Source organism: Centropristis striata, chromosome 7, assembly GCF_030273125.1.
Source record: "Centropristis striata isolate RG_2023a ecotype Rhode Island chromosome 7, C.striata_1.0, whole genome shotgun sequence".
Taxonomy (NCBI): Eukaryota; Metazoa; Chordata; class Actinopteri; order Perciformes; family Serranidae; genus Centropristis; species Centropristis striata.
The window spans coordinates 778,288-799,894 of NC_081523.1; the positions used below are offsets into that span (position 1 = coordinate 778,288).

The window sequence follows — 21,607 nt, forward strand, 5'->3', positions numbered from 1 at the left end:
AATGACAGTATCATCTGCGTAAACTCAAATATAAATGACAGTATCATCTGCATAAACTTGAATATAAATGACAGTATTATATGTGTAAACTCAAATATAAATGACAGTATCATCTGCATAAACTCGAATATAAATGACAGTATCATCTGCATAAACTTGAATATAAATGACAGTGTCATCTGCATAAACTTGAATGTAAATGGCAGTACCATCTGCATAAACTTGAATATAATATTATACTGCTTACTGTTTACTATGTATTGTTATTTTTATTGAAGCTCCTCTCTATCTTGCTGTCCACTTTTGCTGCTGAAATGCTGGAAAGTTCCCTGTTGTGGGAATATTAATAAAGTAAATCATATCTTATCTTATTATAATGAATACTGAATAGTAACAGGGTAAAGGAAGGTTTTAAAGCGAGATAAAGACACTGAGAGCTCTGAACTGTTCCAGGATCTTCGTCTAAGATCAGCGAGCAGAACCTGAAGGGGACGGACATCGACTCAGACAGCCTGAAGCTCCGATACGTCCTCACCAAAGACCCTCCCACCGGAAAACTGCAGCTCAGCAAGAACGGACGAATGGAGAAGGTTTCTGTGAAAGGACCCGTCCAGAGCTTCAGTCAGGACGACGTCAACAAAGGTTTCTGTCTTTGTCCTACTTTAAGGCTTCTTTTCTTCTCTTCACTGTAAAAATGTCTGTAGATTTTACAGTCACTTTATGCATTTTCATTTATAAAGTATTTTCTTGTCAGTTATATGGCAGAACAGTGTTTATTTTGATGGAGACACTTTTTATTTTTTACGGTAAAATATGGAATAAAATGACAATCTTAAAGGTGAAATCAACAGTGTAATATCATTTTACCATAATATTAGAAAAAGTTGCACCGTATTTGTCACAGAAAAGTTCTGGCAACCACAGCTGCTGGTTTTGACCATAAAAACAACAGCTGTTTTTTACAGTGTACACATGTTGCTTTTGTTGAAATCGTTGTCAACAGTTTCTTGTTCTTGTTGTTGGAGTTGATTGTTGGAGAGTCTCTGAGAAGATCTTAATACTAAAAGCTGGCTGTCCGCGGGGTTCTAAAAGGTGTTAGAAGGTAGTAAATGACATTAGCCAAAAATAATGCCATAACAAGTATTAAAAAGTAATAAACGTAATCTGACAAGGTATTAAGTTAGTTGCAAGTTACCTCGTTGAATCTTGATCAAAGTGTTTTCATTCAACCTTTCTGTCCTTAACGTCCGTTTTTAACCTTTTGCTGATTTTATTTATCAAAACGTAACTCAGTATGCAATAACTGTCATATAGCTACTTTATCTGAACTATAAGCATTACTACACTTACTTACTCAGAAAAGTAACAAAATGACAGTAATCAGTTACTTTATAATTAGTTCCTCCAACACTGAAGATAAAAGTTTACCGCTACAGTTGCAGATTAATGTCCTGTTGGTATTAATACATATTGTGAAGGTATTAAAAGGTATTAACTTCAAATTAAGTATTTCTGTATATACCCAGAAACGTTTACATTTATAAATTCTACAAGGTGTTTGTCTATAAAAAGTTCAGCCGGTGATTTCTCTTTCTTCCCCTCCTCCATAACTGTGATGGAAAAAGACAACTAACATTACATTACATTACATTACATGTCATTTAGCAGACGCTTTTGTCCAAAGCGACTTACAATAAGTGCATTCAACCTGATGGTACTAGACATAGACCATAGGAATCGAGTAAGTACACAACTTTAAGAGCTAACTGCCATTGCTAAGGAGTGCTATATGTTAAAGAAGAAAAGAAGAGAAAAGAAGAAGAATTTTTTTTTTTTTTTAAACATATATATCTGTTAGGTGACCATGACTTAACCGAGGTATTGTTGGAAGAGATAGGTCTTCAGCCTGCGGCGGAAGATGTACAGGCTGTCTGAGGTCCTGATGTCGGTGGGGAGCTCGTTCCACCATTTGGGAGCCAAGACAGAGAAAAGTCTGGAAGTGGTTTTGAGGCGAGTTGACCCACGCAAGGTGGGAGTCGCCAGCTGTTTGGCTGATGCAGAGCGGAGAGGACGGGCAGGGGTGTAGAGTTTGACAAGGTCCTGGATGTAAGTAGGACCTGAACCGTTAGCAGCAGAGTACGCCAGAGCTAGAGTCTTGAAGCGTATCCGCGCAGCCACTGGTAGCCAGTGGAGGGAGCGGAGGAGAGGTGTTGTGTGTGAAAATTTGGGAAGATTGAAGACCAATCGAGCAGCTGCATTCTGGATGAGTTGTAGAGGTCGGATGGCTTTGGCAGGCAGACCTGCCATGAGGGAGTTGCAGTAGTCCAGGCGTGAGATGACCAGTGCCTGGACCAGGACCTGAGCTGCCTTCTGGGTGAGAAACGGGCGGATTCTCCTGATGTTATGCAGCAAGAATCTGCAAGATCTGGTGGTGGCGGTGATGTTTGTTGAGAGGGACAGTTGGTTGTCAAGAGTTACGCCAAGGTTTTTGGCGGTTTCTGTGGAGGCAACCACTGTGTCCTGGACAGTGATGTGGAAGTCAGTGGTGGGAGAGCCCTTCCCTGGGAGGTAAAGTAGCTCAGTCTTTCCCAGGTTGAGTTTGAGGTGGTGCGAGGACATCCACTGGGAGATGTCGGCCAGACATGCAGAGATACGTGCTGCTGCACGTGTTTCAGACTGGGGAAATGAGAAGATTAGCTGGGTGTCGTCGGCATAGCTATGATAGGAGAAGCCATGCGAGTGGATGAGGGAGCCAAGGGAGTTGGTGTAAATCGAGAAGAGGAGCGGACCAAGGACCGAGCCTTGAGGGACCCCAGTGGTGAGTAGACAGGGTTCTGAAACAGAACCCCTCCAAGTTACGCGGAAGGTGCGGTCCTTGAGATAGGATTTGAGCAGAGAGAGGGCAGAGCCAGATACTCCCAGGTGGTGAAGGGTGGAGATGAGGATCTGGTGATCCACAGTGTCAAAAGCTGCAGAAAGGTCCAGTAGAACCACAACAGATGAGAGAGAGGCCGCCTTCGCCTTGTGAAGCTGTTCAGTCACAGCGAGAAGGGCAGTCTCTGTTGAGTGGCCCTTCTTGAAACCAGACTGGTGAGGGTCAAGGAGGTTGTTCCCATGCAGATAGGAGGACAGCTGATTGAAGATAGCCCGTTCCAGAGTTTTGGAGAGGAACGGCAGGAGAGAGACGGGTCTGTAATTGTCCACTAAGGATGGGTCGAGGGTGGATCTCTTTAGGAGAGGATTCACCCTTGCTTCCTTCAGAGAGTTAGGAAAGCATCCAGTAGTCAAGGAAGTGTTGACAAGATGGGAGAGGAACGGGAGGAGATCAGGAGCAATAGACTGAAACAGGTGGGAGGGAATAGGATCCAGCTGACAAGTGGTAGGACGGGCAGAGGTTACAAGGCTGAGCATTTGAGGAGGAGACAGTGGAGTGAATGCTGAGAGGGAGGGAGACACTGATGGGGAGGGAGGAGAGGCAGGTTGTGAGACTGGATGGGTAAATGACGAGCGTATGTCCTCAATCTTCTTCAGGAAATGGTTGACAAAGTGGGTTGGTAGGAGGGAGGAGGTAGGAGGGGGAGTTGGAGGGACCAGGAGGTTTGTAAAGATGGAGTAGAGCTTCTTGGGGTTGGAGAATGAGGATTGGATTTTGGTCTGATAGAAAGAGCTTTTCTCGGCTGAGATTAAAGATGAGAAGGCAGCAAGAAGAGATTGGTAGTTGCGTAGGTCCTCAGGGTGTTTAGTTTTCTGCCACTTCCGTTCTGCTGCCCGTAGGGGAGCTCTGGTGGCACGCACAGAGTCCGACAGCCAAGGGGCAGGGGAGGACTTGCGCACTTTCCGAGGAGTGAGAGGACAGAGTGAGTCAAGAGAGGAGGAGAGGGTGGCAAGGAGAGTGTCGGTTGCAGAGTTGGGCTGCAGAAGTGAGAATGAGTCCGATGAGGGGAGGGATGAGAGAACAGTTGAGGCCAGAGCAGGAGGAGAGAGAGAGCGAATGTTGCGGCGGACCAGTGCAGTATCTGTCGGTGAGGACAGACCGTCCGATCGGGAGAGTGGGAGGGAGAACTTGACAAAGTAGTGGTCAGAGACATGAAGTGGGGTTACAGAGAGATTGGTAGTCGAGCAATTCCTGGTGAAAATGAGATCGAGGAGGTTGCCAGCTTTGTGAGTAGGGGGTGATGAAGTGAGCAAGAGAGCGAAGGAGGAGAGTAGAAGTAGTAGGTCTGCTGACTTCTCGGGCTGGATGTTGAAGTCCCCGAGAAGGACAAGTGGTGGACCATCTTCAGGGAAGTTTGACAGTAGGACGTCAAGCTCCTCCAGAAATTCTCCAAGGGGACCAGGTGGGCGGTAGAGAACAACAATGGTTATTGGTGAGGGAGAGGTTATGGAGACAGCGTGGAATTCAAAGAACCGTGGAGAGAACTGTGGGAGTGGATGGAGGGAGAACTTCCAGTCACGGTTGATAAGAAGACCTGTTCCTCCACCCCTACCAGTGTGTCTAGGAGTGTGAGAGAAGGAGAAGGCAGCAGAAAGAGCTGCAGGAGTGGAGGAGTTGGTTGGTGTTAACCATGTCTCAGTGAGGGCAAGGAAGTCCAGTGATTGCTGAGCAGCAAAGCCAGAGATGAACTCAGACTTGCGACATGCAGACTGACAGTTCCAGAGTCCACCCTTGACGAGGCACTGAGTGTGCTTGGAGCGAGCGGGGTGCACAAGGTTGTGATAAGTGCGACAGGTTGTGCGAGGTCTGAAGAATCTTCTAGTTGAAACTCGAACTGGGATTGAGTACGTTGTCATGGTCAGGGCAGGAGGTACGAAGATGGTGCAAGGGGCCAAGCCACCAGCAGCCCCAACGGGGCTGCTGGTGGCTTGGGTTACACTAATGAAAATTTTTCTCACAATCTTAAAGCAAAATTACATTACCAGAGACTAGGAGCTAGGTTAAGTCCACACAAGAGAAATGCACTAAAGATTCCAGCTAAATTTCACAGTTTTTAAAGGGGCTGGCCACTCCCAGATACTTGAAAACAAAAGCCACTTAATAGCCAATCAACAGATAAGGTAGCTAGACAGTAGGGCTCTGAAAACTGACCTTAACTTTTAAACTTAAACCAAGCAAATAAAGCAGAAAGCCCAGCAAGTAGAGAAACAAACTTAGGCAGAAACACTAAGCAACACTAAGCAACCTTTAAGCAAAACAATTAACAATCTTAAAGCAAAATTACATTACCAGAGACTAGGAGCTAGGTTAAGTCCACACAAGAGAAATGCACACACATCATGATGACTTGGTGCTCTTGTCCCTGACTCTCGTCTTGCAGGCATGCTGCAGTTCAGCCATGAGAAAGGGGAGAAGGGAGGCAGCCTGTCCTTCAAGTTCAACCTGGTGGATCCAGAGGGCAACAAGCTGATCGACCAGTCCTTCTTCATCAGTGTGCTCGGTAGGTTTCCTCCAGCCTCCGGTCCCCGCAGCGCTCAGACAGGATCAAGTGTTTAACCCTTCGTCCTGCCTGGCTCTGCTCCTCCGACACAGCCTGAATAGGAACTGTGTGGAGCCATTTAATGTAGGAGCCACTCTTCTATTCTCTGAAGCACATATTCAGGATATTTATATTTAACCCTTTATGCCTCAAATTAACTCTCTCTGGTGCCCCTTGTGGCCAAAATCGCCATCCACACTAAAACTGCTATTAGATCACCATACATCAATATTATTTTCAGATTATTTTTTCATAAATCTCTTAAACAACTTCAGACTTGTTCAAAACTACCAAAAAATAGATCATTTTCATAACTTTGACTTTATATATTTGAATTTTTCCATAATTTCTTTTTTTTTTAAACACAAAAAATGAATTATTTTCCATATAATTAATAGTAGGGAGCTGTGGTTTTGGTGGAGATTAGTGTCTTAGATGTGTCAAAGATTAGGAACAACATTGATTTGATTGCATTAGTATTTTTTATGTAATGCCAGATTAACCCCCACACACACTAAAACTGCTATTAAAACACTTTGACAGCTTGTTAGTTTTCAAAGCCACTGGACGTTTTTTATTCTGCTAAATCAGCTCATTTTATTGAAGTTAAAGGTGTTAAAACCGTTTTGAGATTAGTTCACTCTCAGTCTCTGACATTCAGAGGAATATAAACCTTCCAGCTGATGATAAAAGTCAACATAGGTTAATTATTATTAATATACAGTCATGGAAAAAAAATATTAAAACACCCCTGTTCAATTTAATGGCTGGTGCAACTAAAGGTTTGGACAAATTTAATGATAACAACAAAAATATTCGATAAGAGTTTAATTTAAGAGCTGATATCTAGACATTTAACATGGTTTTATTGATAATGTTTTTTATTTTTATGAAGAAAACCATGGAAAATGTTTTTCTCATATCATCACTTCACTGCTTTAATCATTTATTCATTTTTAATTTAAAGCACATGCTAAAATTATTCGTCTTCGCGCTTCGGTTTCATGAAAAAAAGTTTTTAATACTTCAAATGAAACAGGCGGCACTGTCACAAAATACAAAATATAAAATATAATGGGTCCAGATGTGCAGGTGTGAGTCTGCAGGTGTGAATCCTCGGGGAGCCTCAGACAGCGGAGAGGTCCGGCGTGGACGATCAGCCTCCTCTGAGGAGTTACCAGAGTCTCTCAGTCAGCTGGACACTTTCTTGTCTCTTTTGACGGCTTTAAACTTTAATTTTCCCTCTGACTTCCTTCTGGGGACGCAGCCAGACTGCTGCAGTGGTTGAATCCAGACGGAGGGATCTGGGTCTCATATCTTCCCAGCTCACGTTGTTATCTTGTTCTGTTTTGTTCCCTCAGATGTGACTGAAGCTCTCTGTTCGTATCTCTTCCTGCCCTCTGTTCCTCTCTGCCCTTCTCTCAATCTTCCTAATCCTCTCCTCTCGCCCTGAACCTCTCAGACCCGTATCATCCGTCACAGACTCAATCTGTTTCTGCTTCTCGACTCGTTCTGTTTCTGCAGCTCCATAAACCTCCTCTGCTCCTCTTATCTGCTCTCCTCTCCTCATCACTCTCTGCTCCTTCCTCCTCTACTCCTTCTCTCTCAATGTTTTTATCTGCTGTTTGGATGAATTGTTTTCATAAACTGTGTAAAGGCCGCCCAGCGTTTACTCATAAACCTTATTGGTGATATGTGACTCTCAATTCATTTCAATTCAATTCAATAAAGCTTCATTGGCACGAAAGTTAAAAAAACACAATATTGCCAAAGCACAAGTACAACTTTTACCAAATATTTGGACATTACACAATAACAGTAAGATATAAGAATCAATAAAACACTATAAAATATATATGTGAGACAAATCAATGACAAATATACAATTCATTAATAAAATAATAAATGAACACAGCAATAATATATCAAAGTGTCAGATGCAATATATATATCACGGTGAGGGACTAGACCATCCCTCCGTCTGGATTTAACCGCTGAACCACTACAACAGTCTGGCTCCGTCTCCCCAGAAGGAAGTCAGAGGGAAAATAAAAGTTTTGGTGAGTTTTAAAGCTGTCAAAAGTGACTAGAAAGTATCCGGCTGACTGAGAGACTCTGGAGTCTGATTATACGCTGGACTAGACTTTATAAAAATAGAAAATCATTCTATGTGAAGCTATACTTTACCACTGTAAATTAGATGTTTTCTGAGACAACCTCAAGTTAACTAGTGGAAAAAACAACTTGGGATCTAAAATGTTATTGTTTTTTAAAAAAGTAACCGAGTCAGGGTTAGGTGATGTCAGCTGCACAAGAGTCAAGATCGCAGTTTTACAGTCTGTATCTGACCCAAGAAACATAAAGAAGTGTGTTCTCTGGTCCTGGTCTGGACTCGTTAGTAAGACTCTCTCTCACTCTGTCTCTCTTCGTCCTCCAGAGGATCGTCTTCCTCCCTCCGTGGTGGTGAATAAAGGTCTGGTTCTGGACGAGAACACGATGAAGAAGCTGACCACGCTGCAGCTGTCGTCCAGCGACCAGGACAGCGAGCCGGGAGAACTCGTCTACCGCATCACCAGACAGACGAGCCTGGGTCACCTGGAGCACGCCACCCGCCCAGGTACGCCTCACTGCTGATCATTAACCCTAACCACCAGCCCAGGTACGCCTCACTGCTGATTATTAACCCTAACCACCAGCCCAGGTACGCCTCGCTGCTGATTATTAACCCTATCCACCAGCCCAGGTACGCCTCACTGCTGATTATTAACCCTAACCACCAGCCCAGGTACGCCTCACTGCTGATTATTAACCCTAACCACCAGCCCAGGTACGCCTCGCTGCTGATTATTAACCCTAACCACCAGCCCAGGTACGCCTCGCTGCTGATTATTAACCCTAACCACCAGCCCAGGTACGCCTCGCTGCTGATTATTAACCCTAACCACCAGCCAAGGTACGCCTCGCTGCTGATTATTAACCCTAACCACCAGCCCAGGTACGCCTTGCTGCTGATTATTAACCCTAACCACAAGCCCAGGTACGCCTCGCTGCTGATCATTAACCCTAACCACCAGCCCAGGTACGCCTCGCTGCTGATCATTAACCCTAACCACCAGCCCAGGTACGCCTCGCTGCTGATTATTTACCCTAACCACCAGCCAAGGTACGCCTCGCTGCTGATTATTAACCCTAACCCTAACCACCAGCCCAGGTACGCCTCGCTGCTGATTATTAACCCTAACCACCAGCCCAGGTACGCCTCGCTGCTGATTATTAACCCTAACCACCAGCCCAGGTACGCCTCGCTGCTGATCATTAACCCTAACCACCAGCCCAGGTACGCCTCGCTGCTGATTATTAACCCTATCCACGAGCCCAGGTACGCCTCGCTGCTGATTATTAACCCTAACCACCAGCCCAGGTACGCCTCGCTGCTGATTATTAACCCTAACCCTAACCACCAGCCCAGGTACCAACATGTTACTGCACCACCTCTAGGATGAACAGATTATTAACCCTAGTTATTAGGAATCTGGATGAAGTGGCTCCTACCAAAAAGTGAAACTTATGGTGATAGATTTGATAGATTTGGTCTGGATTTGTCCTCCGTGTTCCCTTTATTTAGCTCCGCCTCCTGACTAGAAGGAGTAATGGTCATTTTAAAGACCTGGAGGTTTGATAATGAGGCGTTTCTTGGAGTCAGAAACTGGTCAACGTTGAGTCTGTTTTAAGGTCCATCTGATACGACTGTAAACCAGTAGTTGTAGTAGTAGTAGTGAGAAACCTTTTGGTAGCATGTTTTTAGGGTTAAACCATATTTGCACCTTATTATTTACACATGGAATTAAAAGAAGTGTTTCTGAACGAATGAAAACAAAAAGAAATGATTGATCTTCTAACCACAGAGAGGTGATTATTGGTTCCGTGCTGTTGAACAATCCCTCCATCTCTGACTGCTCTCTCTCATGCTAATGATCAGGATGTTACCAGCAGAGCCTCAGAGCAGCTCCGGGTAATTACCGCCAGCCAATCAGCAGCCTGTCAGCTCCACGCTAACACGCTAACACGCTCGCTGCTCCTCTGGGACGGAGACGTGAACGCTGTCTGTCTCTGTCACAAAGTCTTCATAAAGGCCTTATGAACCGTCTGAAGAGGTGACGTCCCTCTCAGGTGGAGCGCTGGTCGCTCAGATCAATAAAACTCTCACCGCCAACCTCAAAGACTTCTTCTGTCAGAGACGAGTCAGAGGAGACGAGTCAGAGGAGACGAGTCAGAGGAGACGAGTTAGAGGAGACGAGTCAGAGGAGACGAGTCAGAGGAGACGAGTTAGAGGAGACGAGTCAGAGGACAAGAGTCAGAGGAGACGAGTTAGAGGAGACGAGTCAGAGGACACGAGTCAGAGGAGACGAGTTAGAGGAGGCGAGTCAGAGGAGACGAGTCAGAGGAGGCGAGTCAGAGGAGACGAGTCAGAGGAGACGAGTCAGAGGAGGCGAGTCAGAGGAGACGAGTCAGGGGACACGAGTCAGAGGAGACGAGTCAGAGGAGACGAGTCAGAGGAGACGAGTCAGAGGAGACGAGTTAGAGGAGGCGAGTCAGAGGAGACGAGTCAGAGGAGACGAGTTAGAGGAGGCGAGTCAGAGGAGACGAGTCAGAGGAGGCGAGTCAGAGGAGACGAGTCAGAGGAGACGAGTTAGAGGAGGCGAGTCAGAGGAGACGAGTCAGAGGAGGCGAGTCAGAGGAGACGAGTCAGAGGAGACGAGTCAGAGGAGGCGAGTCAGAGGAGACGAGTCAGAGGAGACGAGTCAGAGGACACGAGTCAGAGGACACGAGTCAGAGGACACGAGTCAGAGGACAAGAGTCAGAGGAGACGAGTCAGAGGAGACGAGTCAGAGGAGACGAGTCAGAGGACAAGAGTCAGAGGAGACGAGTCAGAGGAGACGAGTCAGAGGAGACGAGTTAGAGGAGACGAGTCAGAGGAGACGAGTCAGAGTACAAAAGAGAAACAGGTTTAGAAAGAGATGAGGTGAAGACTTGATGAGTTTCGGTTCACAAGTTATCTCACGTTTCTTTTAATGCATTAAAAAGGAAGTTGGGCAACTACGTTAGTTTCTGGTTTGGTACTAAGTAGATTAACTACACTTACTCAAGTACTATACTTCAGTACACATCTGAGGCACTTAAAATGTGTAAAAAAGACAAATGAACGTAGACGTAACAGACTAGATTGTTGTTCACAGTAAAAAAGTTATTGCATGTGTTGATTCTTGCATTAGAGATATAGAATAAATAGAATAAAGCACTTATTGGACAGATTTCAAATTACACAGATTTATGCACACAAAATATACGTAAAACTCTTTGACATGAAAACATGGCTTCTCCTTGACTGGGCTTCGTTCCTCGTTATCCTTATTGGACGTCAAGACCAAAAGTTTCAGCATCAACAACAAAGATTTCAGACAGTGAAATTAAACTTTACAGCACTGAAACTTTTTATTGAGCTGCATATTCGCATTGAGGCAGCAAGTTTTTACTAAGTAGACTTTCTCTCTTTTCTATTTCCTGTCAAGACAAATCATAAGATACATTTGTGTTAAAAGCGATGAGGATAATAATAATAAGCAGGTGTTTCCATCTCTGTCTCTGTGTGTCTGTCCTGATTATAACGATGAATAAACCTCCAGCTGGGGAATAAATGAGGGGAAACCTCAGACTGTTGACATAAAGAAGATTAATGTTTCCTTCAGGTCCTCGGTGACTCGCTGAATGAGTTATTGACCTTCCATTGTTGTTGTTTTAGTTATTTTTGGGGGGGAAATTCTTCCCGTCTGGGGACGAAAAGCAACTTTCCACCTTAAAAACTTTTAATTTTAAACATAAAGTCATTACCTTCACATCAAACTCTCTGACAGCATGAATAATGGGTCGTCTATAAATTATTGACTTTCTCTACCTACAGTGACAGAAACTGTCATTTTAAATATTTGAATATCAGTTAACGGTGTTAAATTATAGGACTCACACACATTCAATCCCAGACATTAAAAACCCCATCTGGTATTAATATAGCAATTTATATGATAACATTTTTGATTTGTTAAACTGTCTGCTGTGGAAGTGAAATGTTAGAAAATGATATATACGGAGATGGAAATGGAGATTTTCTACAAACTTCTGTGCATCTTCTCTCTTCCACATTCATTATTCATCACTCTTTAATTTATGTCATGCAAAGAACTCGATTGTCTCCTGAAAGTGTCTTTAAAGCAGCCAGACGTGACAAATCAGCAGAAACTTAAACGCCTGTGATGCAAAATATGTTTTTGTTTCAAGACAATTTCCTTTAGTTTCACGCCGGGTCGTGTTTGATCGCAGCACTCCAACCTGATTATGTTTCCCACAGAGTTTTAATTCACAGAGGCGTCGAGAGAGAGAAAACAAGAGAGAAAAGAGAGAAAAGAGAGCCGGGGCCTTGTTAAAACAACAAAAACAAGTTCAACTTTTAGTTTATTTGCTCATTAAAATGACAAAAGCCAAGAAAGAAAAGAAAAGAAGAGAGGAGGGAACACAGTGTGAGCTCTGAGACTGAAACCAGCCCAGAGAGAAGAAAACAGATCATAGACGCTGAGATTCAATACGGAAGGAAGAGAAACAACAGAACAGATAAATGAGAGAAAGAAGAAGAGAACGGGAAGGACAGAAACACTCAACGTCCTAAAGACGCTCTAAAGATGTTCTAAAGATGTTCTAATGACGTTCTAAAGATGTTCTAAACACGTTCTAAACACGTTCTAAAGATGTTCTAATGATGTTCTAAAGATGTTCTAAAGATGTTGTAATGATGTTCTAAAGATGTTGTAATGATGTTCTAAAGATGTTCTAAAGACGTCCTAATAATGTTCTAAAGATGTTCTAAAGATGTTCTAATGATGTTCTAAAGACGTTCTAAATAAGTTCTAAAGACGTTCTAATGACGTTCTAAAGACATTCTAAAGATGTTCTAATGATGTTCTAAAGACGTTCTAAATACGTTCTGAAGATGTTCTAAAGATGTTCTAATGACGTTCTAAAGATGTTCTAAACACGTTCTAAACACGTTCTAAAGATGTTCTAATGACGTTTCAATGACGTTCTAATGACGTTCTAAAGACGTTCTAATGACGTTCCAATGACGTTCTAATGACGTTCTAAAGATGTTCTAATGACGTTCTAAAGATGTTCTAATGACGTTCTAAAGATGTTCTAATGACGTTCTAATGACGTTCCAATGACGTTCTAATGATGTTCTAAAGATGTCCTAATGACGTTCTAATGACGTTCTAATGATGTTCTAAATATGTTCTAATGACGTTCTAAAGATGTTCTAATGACGTTCTAAAGACGTTCTAAAGACGTTCTCTGTGTTTCTGTGTCACCACGTTTCACTGACAGTTCAAAGAGAAACACTCAATGATTATTCCAACTCCTCTAACAACTCTCCTCCTCTTCCTCCTGCTCCTCCTCCTCCTGCTCCTCCTGCTCCTCTTCCTCCTCCTCCTCCTGCTCCTGCTCCTCCTCCTGCTCCTGCTCCTCCTCCTCCTCCTCCTCCTGCTCCTGCTCCTCTTCCTCCTCCTCCTCCTGCTCCTGCTCCTCCTCCTGCTCCTCTTCCTCCTTCGTCTTCTGCTCCTCCTTCTCCTCCTCCTCCTCCTCCTCCTCCTCCTGCTCCTGCTCCTCTTCCTCCTCCTCCTCCTGCTCCTCTTCCTCCTCCTCCTCCTCCTGCTCCTGCTCCTCCTCCTCCTCCTCCTCCTGCTCCTGCTCCTCCTCCTCCTGCTCCTCCTCTCCAGGCTCCAGGATCAGCTCCTTCTCTCAGGCTGATCTGGCGTCACGCAGCATCCAGTACGTCCACACCAGCGAAGAAGAGAAGCACGCCGACCAGTTCTCCTTCACCGTGTCAGACGGGACCAACGAGGTGATTCAACAACAACAAACCCAAAAACACAACAACAAATCAAAAAACACAACAACAAATCAAAAAACACAACAACAAATCAAAAAACACAACAACAAATCAAAAAACACAACAGCAAATCAAAAAACACAACAACAAATCAAAAAACAACAACAAACCAAAAACACAACAACAAATCAAAAAACAACAACAAATCAAAAAACACAACAGCAAATCAAAAAACACAACAACAAGTCAAAAAAAAACAACAAACCAAAAACACAACAACAAATCAAAAAACAACAACAAACTAAAAACACAACAAGAAGTCAAAAAACACAACAACAAATCAAAAAACACAACAACAAATCAAAAAACACAACAACAATCTAAAAACACAACAAGAAGTCAAAAAACACAACAAATCAAAAAACACAACAACAAATCAAAAAACACAACAACAATCTAAAAACACAACAACAAATGCTTCCTTGTTGTTTTAGTACTCCTCCAGCGTTTTGGTCAAAAACACTCAGATCGTATTAAATTATGTGCTGTGACTTTTCTAAGGGTTTCACCAAACGGTTTTCAAATTGTTCGTCAAAAACACGCCAAAAAATCCCCCCATATAACCCTATGGAGAGGCTAGAGTGGATGACATCATCGCTAGAGTGCAGAGGGAGAGAAAAATTAGTCAAAAAATAAATTTTGAAACAAATAATTACATTACAAAGCTTTTATGACTTTGTTTTAGTAATGTAGTGTTTTATTTTGGTCATTTTATATTATTTCTTTTGATAATTTGGTTTCTTATCTGGTAATTTAGTGTCTCTTTTGGTCATTTTACATAATTTTTGGGTAATTTAGTGTCTTTTTTGGTAATTTAGTATCTTTTTGGGTCATTTTACATTTCTTTTGGTAATTTGGTTTCTTGTCTGGTCATTTGGTATCTTTTTTGGTCATTTTACTAAATTTTTGGGTAATTTAGTGTCTTTTTTGGTCATTTTACATAATTGTGGGGGAATTTAGTGTCTTTTTTGGTAATTTAGTGTCTTATTTTGGTAATTTTACATAATTTTTGGGTAATTTAGTGTCTTTTTTGGTAATTTAGTGTCTTATTTTGGTCATTTTACATAATTTCTTTTGGTCATTTGGTTTCTTGTCTGGTCATTTGGTATCTTTTTTGGTCATTTTACAAAATTTTGGGGGAATTTAGTGTCTTTTTTGGTAATTTAGTGTCTTATTTTGGTCATTTTACATAATTTCTTTTGGTAATTTGGTTTCTTGTCTGGTCATTTGGTATCTTTTTTGGTCATTTTACAAAATTTTTGGGTAATTTTGTGTCTTTTTTGGTCATTTTAAATAATTTTGGGGGAATTTAGTGTCTTTTTTGGTAATTTAGTATCTTTTTGGTCATTTTACATAATTTTTGGGTAAGTTAGTGTCTTTTTTGGTAATTTAGTGTCTTATTTTGGTCACTTTACATAATTTCTTTTGGTAATTTGGTTTCTTGTCTGGTCATTTGGTATCTTTTTTGGTCATTTTACAAAATTTTTGGGTAATTTAGTGTCTTTTTTGGTCATTTTACATAATTTTGGGGGAATTTAGTGTCTTTTTTGGTAATTTAGTATCTTTTTGGCCATTCTACATAATTTTTGGGTAATTTAGTGTCTTTTTTGGTAATTTAGTATCTTATTTTGGTCATTTTACATAATTTCTTTTGGTAATTTGGTTTCTTGTCTGGTCATTTGGTATCTTTTTTGGTCATTTTACAAAATTTTTGGGTAATTTAGTGTCTTTTTTGGTCATTTTACATAATTTTGGGGGAATTTAGTGTCTTTTTTGGTAATTTAGTATCTTTTTGGTCATTTTACATAATTTTTGGGTAATTTAGTGTCTTTTTTGGTAATTTAGTGTCTTATTTTGGTCATTTTACATAATTTCTTTTGGTCATTTGGTTTCTTGTCTGGTCATTTGGTATCTTTTTTGGTCATTTTACAAAATTTTGGGGGAATTTAGTGTCTTTTTTGGTAATTTTACATAATTTTGGGGGAATTTAGTGTCTTTTTTGGTAATTTAGTGTCTTATTTTGGTAATTTAGTGTCTTATTTTGGTCATTTTACATAATTTCTTTTGGTAATTTGGTTTCTTGTCTGGTAATTTAGTGAATTTTTTTGGTCATCACTTTGTTAGTTTGTAAAAATGGTCCTAAATTGAATACCAAGTGGCTTTAAAAACTCTTAAATCTATTTTACCTTAAGCTGTAGGAACCCTGTAGGAAATGTAAAACATCTTTGTCCATCTTTTGGACATTTTGGATCAGCAAATGATCACATTCTGTTTAATTCATGTCGTACACAGCTTTCCAACTGTTTCTGTCGCGGGTCTAACCGACAAACTTTAGCTCTTGTGTCTTTCAGAGCTTCATGAGCTGCAGCCAGGTGTTCAGCAGGAAGGTCAGCTCACAGAATAAAGCTTTCAGAATAAAACGTCTGTGTTCAGAGACATCTTCTAACAATAACACGTCTGTCTGCCCGTCCGTTGTCTGGACCAGAGACAGACGTATTAAAGCCCCTTCAGACTGTTTGTCACTGGCAGGTAGTGACACAGGGTCAGCAGAAGTTTTCCAACCCGTCGCACATTAATTACCTTTCAATATTAAAGCTAAATATATAAATAACTGTGAGGCTTTTAGAGTGTTGAGGACGTGTCTCTCCACCAGCCTCATGCATAAATCTGCCTTGCTAATCCGGACTAATGAGGACCACAAGGACTTGAGTAAACATGTGAAAAAGGTCATTTGGCCTTCACGCCCGGCCGGCCGCGCTCTGTGGAGCCTTTTGTCGCCTTTGTGGCGCTTCGTGTTTGTGAAGTGGTTCGGTGCTTTTTTTCAAACTTTTGTTAACTCTGCTCTCTCCAGTCGGGAGGCCGGTTCAGCTCTCTGTGTTAGAAAGCTCTGCATGTTAATGAGCAAGAGATCTGCATTAAAGCGTAACTAAAGCAGAATATTTTTAGTGGCGAGCTGGGACTGCTGGAGGGCTCACTGCTGTTTCTGGTGGAGCTGCACTTTGAGCTATTTGGGTTGCATCATCTGGGTTTTACAGATACAGGGCAGACACTATAGAACGTGCTGCATATGGTTTTTAATTAATTCATCAAATCTGCAGATATCCAAAAAAAACAAGTTCTTTTGCTGCAAAAAAATAACCTTGTTTTCAGATTTGTGTCAGTCGTTTTTTTCTGATACGCTTCAAGAAAATGTTTTCATCGAGTTTGTCTTAGAATAAAACACACTTATGTTTATTGGAAGAGATATCATTGTTCCATACATCATCTACCCATCCAAAAGCTTCTTTCTGCAGCCAGTAGTCGCCCCCTGCTGGCCATTAGAGAGAATGCAGGTTTAAGACACATTGGCTTCTCTTTTCAGATGTTTGGAAAGATTTGCACATTAATATTTCTTGTTAATGTGTTAATATCTGTCTGTGCTTGCCTCCAGGTGGCCCAGACCTTCTACATCACCATCAGGCCGGTGGACGACTCGCTGCCTCTGCTGCAGGTTCCTGGTATGAGGGTCCAGGAGGGCGTGAGGAAGACCATCACCGAGTTTGAGCTGAAAGCCACCGATGCCGACACCGAGGTAGGACACTAAAACCCCTGAAGAATCTCGTCTTTATCTGTTTATTTTCAAAGAGCAGGACCTCTAAGTGGTGATCAGCAGCTAAGCTGGCCAAACTAATCTGTGTAAGCTGTTGTTTACAGCTTTATAAAGAGAGAAAACACCAGAATCACACACTCTTAATCCACCAACCAGCCATCTCCACTGCACTCCAATCACTTATTTAGTTATTATTGATTTTTTTTTTTTAATTTGTGAGGATGTACTTTCTGTGAACATCTCCAGTAATTAGTGACTTCACAAGATGTCTTTAAAAAGCCACTGAGGAGCTCCAGTATTCAGCTGTGGGTTAGATGTTCCCGGTGGTTATGGTTTGGCTGTTAAAGTTGTAAAGTAATAATAATAAAAGTTTATCTATAGAGCAGTAAATGACAGTTTGTAAAAGAAAACTCTTTTTGTGTTTTTTTTTTTATGGATTTTGTACTCACATATTCTATTTAAGTCAAAATTACAATAACACAATGTAGAAATCCTAATAAAAATACAACAAAAAGTCCTAAATTCTGAATTTTACTCGAGGAAAATAAGTAAAGTAGCTGCAGGAAAACACACTTAAACCTAAAAACACTCATTATGCACAATTTTAGAACAATGTATGTCATACTTCTTGAATTTCCCCTCAGGATAAATAAAGTATCCATCCATCCATCCATCCATCTATTTTTTTATTTTCCGATTATCACTTTTATCTTGCAGCTGGTAAAGGTGGAGCTTATTTGTATGACTTTATTGCTTAATCTGTAATAATGCATCATAATATATCTGTTTTATTTTATATTTTGTATTAAGAATCAGAATGTGTAAAGTAACTAAAGGTGTCGGATAATAACTGAGAGCAATATTTCCCTCTGAGGTGGAGTATAAACAGTAGAGTGGTAATACTCCTAGTTCCTCAAAGTTGTATTTAACCCATTTAGGCCTAAAATGGCTGTAAAACCTCTGATTGGTGATTTTAAAATCAGCCCCTAAAACCTGAAGTTTTTCTGTAAATGCAACAGAAGTGTCGTTTCTTCCTACTAAATAATAGATTTTTCAGCCTCTGTAGCAGATAGAAATGAAATTCAACAAGTATCTGAGAGCTTATAGCTGTTATATGTGAGCTCCCTCCGCTATAGTCGTCTTCACCATGATTTATAAGTTCCGGAAAAGTCCCATGATGCATTGCGACACTCCCACATGTATTCTGATGCATTTCATTGGCCAAAAGATCAAAAATAGGTGGAAAATACAAATACAAATACTACAAAACGACATATCCTCTTTCCGCTTTAATGGTAGAATGACGCAACAGCGCCCCCGGTTTTAATGGTAGAAATGTGGTAATGCTTTCCCTCCTTAAATGGGTTAAACGTGCCTGTTTTTCTGCAGGCGGAGTCGATCATCTTCAGCGTGGTGCAGGCTCCTCGCCACGGCACCATCGAGCGAACGGCCAACGGGCAGCACTACCGTCAGACCAGCAGCTTCACCATGGACGACATCTACCAGAACCGGATCAGCTACAACCACGACGGCTCCAACTCCCTGAAGGACCGCTTCACCTTCAGCGTGGCCGACGGCTCCAACCTGCTCTTCATGGTGGAGGAGGCCGGCAAGGAGGTACGGCTGTCTGTCCGGGTGGGAGGGAGGGCGGTACGGCTGTCTGTCTGGGTGCGTGGGAGGGAGGTACAGCTGTCTGTCTGGGTGGGTGGGAGGGAGGTATGGCTGTCTGTCCGGGTGGGTGGGAGGGAGGTACGGCTGTCTGTCCGGGTGGATGGGAGGGAGGTACGGCTGTCTGTCCGGGTGGGAGGGAGGTACGGCTGTCTGTCTGGGTGGGTGGGAGGGAGGTACAGCTGTCTGTCCGGATGGGTGGGAGGGAGGTACGGCTGTCTGTCCGGGTGGGTGGGAGGGAGGTACGGCTGTCTGTCCGGATGGGTGGGAGGTACGGCTGTCTGTCTGTGTGTGTGTGTGTGTGTGTGTGCACTGCAAAAACCAACTGACAAAAAATTTGAAATAAACAACTAGAATTAAGCAAATACATGCTGGAAACAAGTCAAGTTATCTGCCTGTGCTCTAAGTACTGGAATTACACTTGAAAAAACAATGATAGTTTGAAATAGGAACTCCAATTATACGTTTTTTTAACAATTGTGGCTTGAAAAGGCCGACTATAACCAGTAATACTTGAAACGAGCACATTTTGGAGGATAGAAAATGCTTTCGAAATACGTTTAAACTCCATGCAACTAAAACTCTCAACTGGAGCCAATATTTTAGGTAAAAACTCACCATATTCAACAGTTGAATAGATTGAAAAGCATGAGAAAGCTCACAATGTCAATCCTGAAAACAAGTCTTTACACAATAAGATAATTAAATAAGCACATGAAGCTATGGTCAGTAGGTAAATTATACTCAAAACAATATAATTAAGATACTATTGGTAGATAGAAGAAAAAAATACTTGGTGAGCTTCATGTTTTTTGCAGTGTGTGTGTGTGTGTGTGTGTGTGTGTGTGTTTACCGCAGCAGGAAGGCCAAATTTGCAGTTAGCAGTGTGTTGGTGTGTGTGTGAGCAGCTTCTTGACATATTTATTACAGCTGGATGATTGAATTAGCAGAGTTGGGGCGTGTGTGTGTGTGTGTGTGTGTGTGTGTGTGTGTGTGTGTTTGTGTTTGTGTGTGTGTGTGTGTGTGTGTGTGTGACCTTTTCATGACAGGACGGGTGAATCAGCAGTTTCTGTGTGAGCTCTGGTGTTTCTATCTCTGTGAGGACCTGAGTGAGTGACATGTTGCACTGCAGAGTCAGACGAGTTGGAAAGAGGTTTTTGGGACGTTTTCTCACCACTGAATGGCTGTTTGTTAGTAGGCGGCTGCATATATGGAAAAAAAATCCAACTAACCCTAAGTAACTACCAAAAGGTTTCTCAGCTGTTTCTTGTATTATCAGATTTTAATAACTAAAAGTTAAATCTGACCACTAGAAAGGAAGCGCCAACACAAGGCTAAGACATATGAGACAGGAGAAATAATAATAATAATAATAATAATTAGTAAAGGAAAGCTGTAAAGTGTGTGTGGTGAAGGTGGTCATCAGGAAGGCTCACTGGAACTGATCACATCTTTGTGGTTGGAAATGGAATAAATAATACCAGTGAAACTAATAAAGTTCAATTAAATTTATGCATGTTATTCATTTTTCATAATATATGCACCGTATACGACCTATATTAATGAGTTGGAAATGACGTAAATACAAAATGAACATATCTATTGGATCAAATAATCATCTAGTGATATTCTCAAGAGCTTTAAATGATTCTTTGACCCAGAAAATGTAGATTTTGACACCCAGATTGATCTTCTGAGTGGTTTGGAAGATATATTGGTTCTCATAGATTTTATATGGGAGCCATCTCCGATCAACAATCTGGATGAAGTGGCTCCTACCAGAAAGTGAAACTTATGGTGATAGAGAGCACATGGAAACAATGTCCATCCATACATCCATCCATCCATCCATCCATCCATCATCCATCCATCCATCCATCCACCCTTCCACCCATTCATCCATCCATCCATCCATCATCCATCCATCATCCACCCATTCATCCATCCATCCATCCATCCATCCATCATCCATCCATCCATCCATCATCCATCCATCATCCACCCATTCATCCATCCATCCATCCATCCATCCATCCATCCATCCATCCATCCATCCATCCATCCATCATCCATCCATCCATCCACCCATCCACCCATTCATCCATCCATCCATCCATCATCCATCCATCCATCCACCCATCCACCCATTCATCCATCCATCCATCCATCATCCATCCATCCATCCATCCATCCATCCATCCATCATCCATCCATCCATCCATCCATCCATCCATCATCCATCCATCTATCCATCATCCATCCATCATCCATCCATCCATCCATCCATCCATCATCCATCCATCCATCCATATTTTATGGTATTCTATTCTATTCTATTCTATTCTATTCTATTCTATTCTATTCTTCCTACCTGATGAAAATCTTAAAATCTCTTAAAGTCATCTCACGTCCTTCCAGTCACTGGAACGGAACTCATTGAGCTCAAACAAGGGTCCTCACAAGTGTAGTAGCTCAAAGTGTGTGTGTGTGTGTGTGTGTGTGTGTGTGTGTGTGGTAGTTATCCTCAGGGTGAATTGGCTCCTCAGCTCCACCACAAATAGTCCACATGATTAAACTGAGTGACAGCAGGCAGGTATTGATATCCCCAACAACACACACACACACACACACACACACACACACACACACCTACACACTGCCAGGCCTGTGCTCATCACCTGCTGGTGGTTCGGTTCGGCTCGTGTTTGTGGCGTTAACGGCGCTGCGGTCCGAGCTGGTTCTCCTCCCTCTACACTGTAAAAAACAACTGTTGTTTTTATGGTAAAAACCAGCAGAACTTTACCGTAATAAACACGGTGCAACTTTTTATAATATTACAGTAAAATGATATTAACACTGTTGATTTCACCTTTAAGATTG

The 21,607-nt window shown here is 41.9% G+C and overlaps 1 protein-coding gene across 1 annotated transcript in view; it reads left to right on the forward strand.

The window, feature by feature from the left end:
• fras1 (Fraser extracellular matrix complex subunit 1) overlaps window positions 1–21,607 on the forward strand; it is a 233,783-nt gene that overhangs the window by 165,757 nt on the left and 46,419 nt on the right. Inside the window, exons 33-38 of the mRNA XM_059337817.1 lie at window positions 454–642; window positions 5,316–5,435; window positions 7,912–8,091; window positions 13,298–13,422; window positions 16,901–17,041; window positions 18,449–18,676. Coding sequence (XP_059193800.1) covers window positions 454–642; window positions 5,316–5,435; window positions 7,912–8,091; window positions 13,298–13,422; window positions 16,901–17,041; window positions 18,449–18,676 — 983 coding nt within the window. The remainder of the gene's footprint in view (window positions 1–453; window positions 643–5,315; window positions 5,436–7,911; window positions 8,092–13,297; window positions 13,423–16,900; window positions 17,042–18,448; window positions 18,677–21,607) is intronic.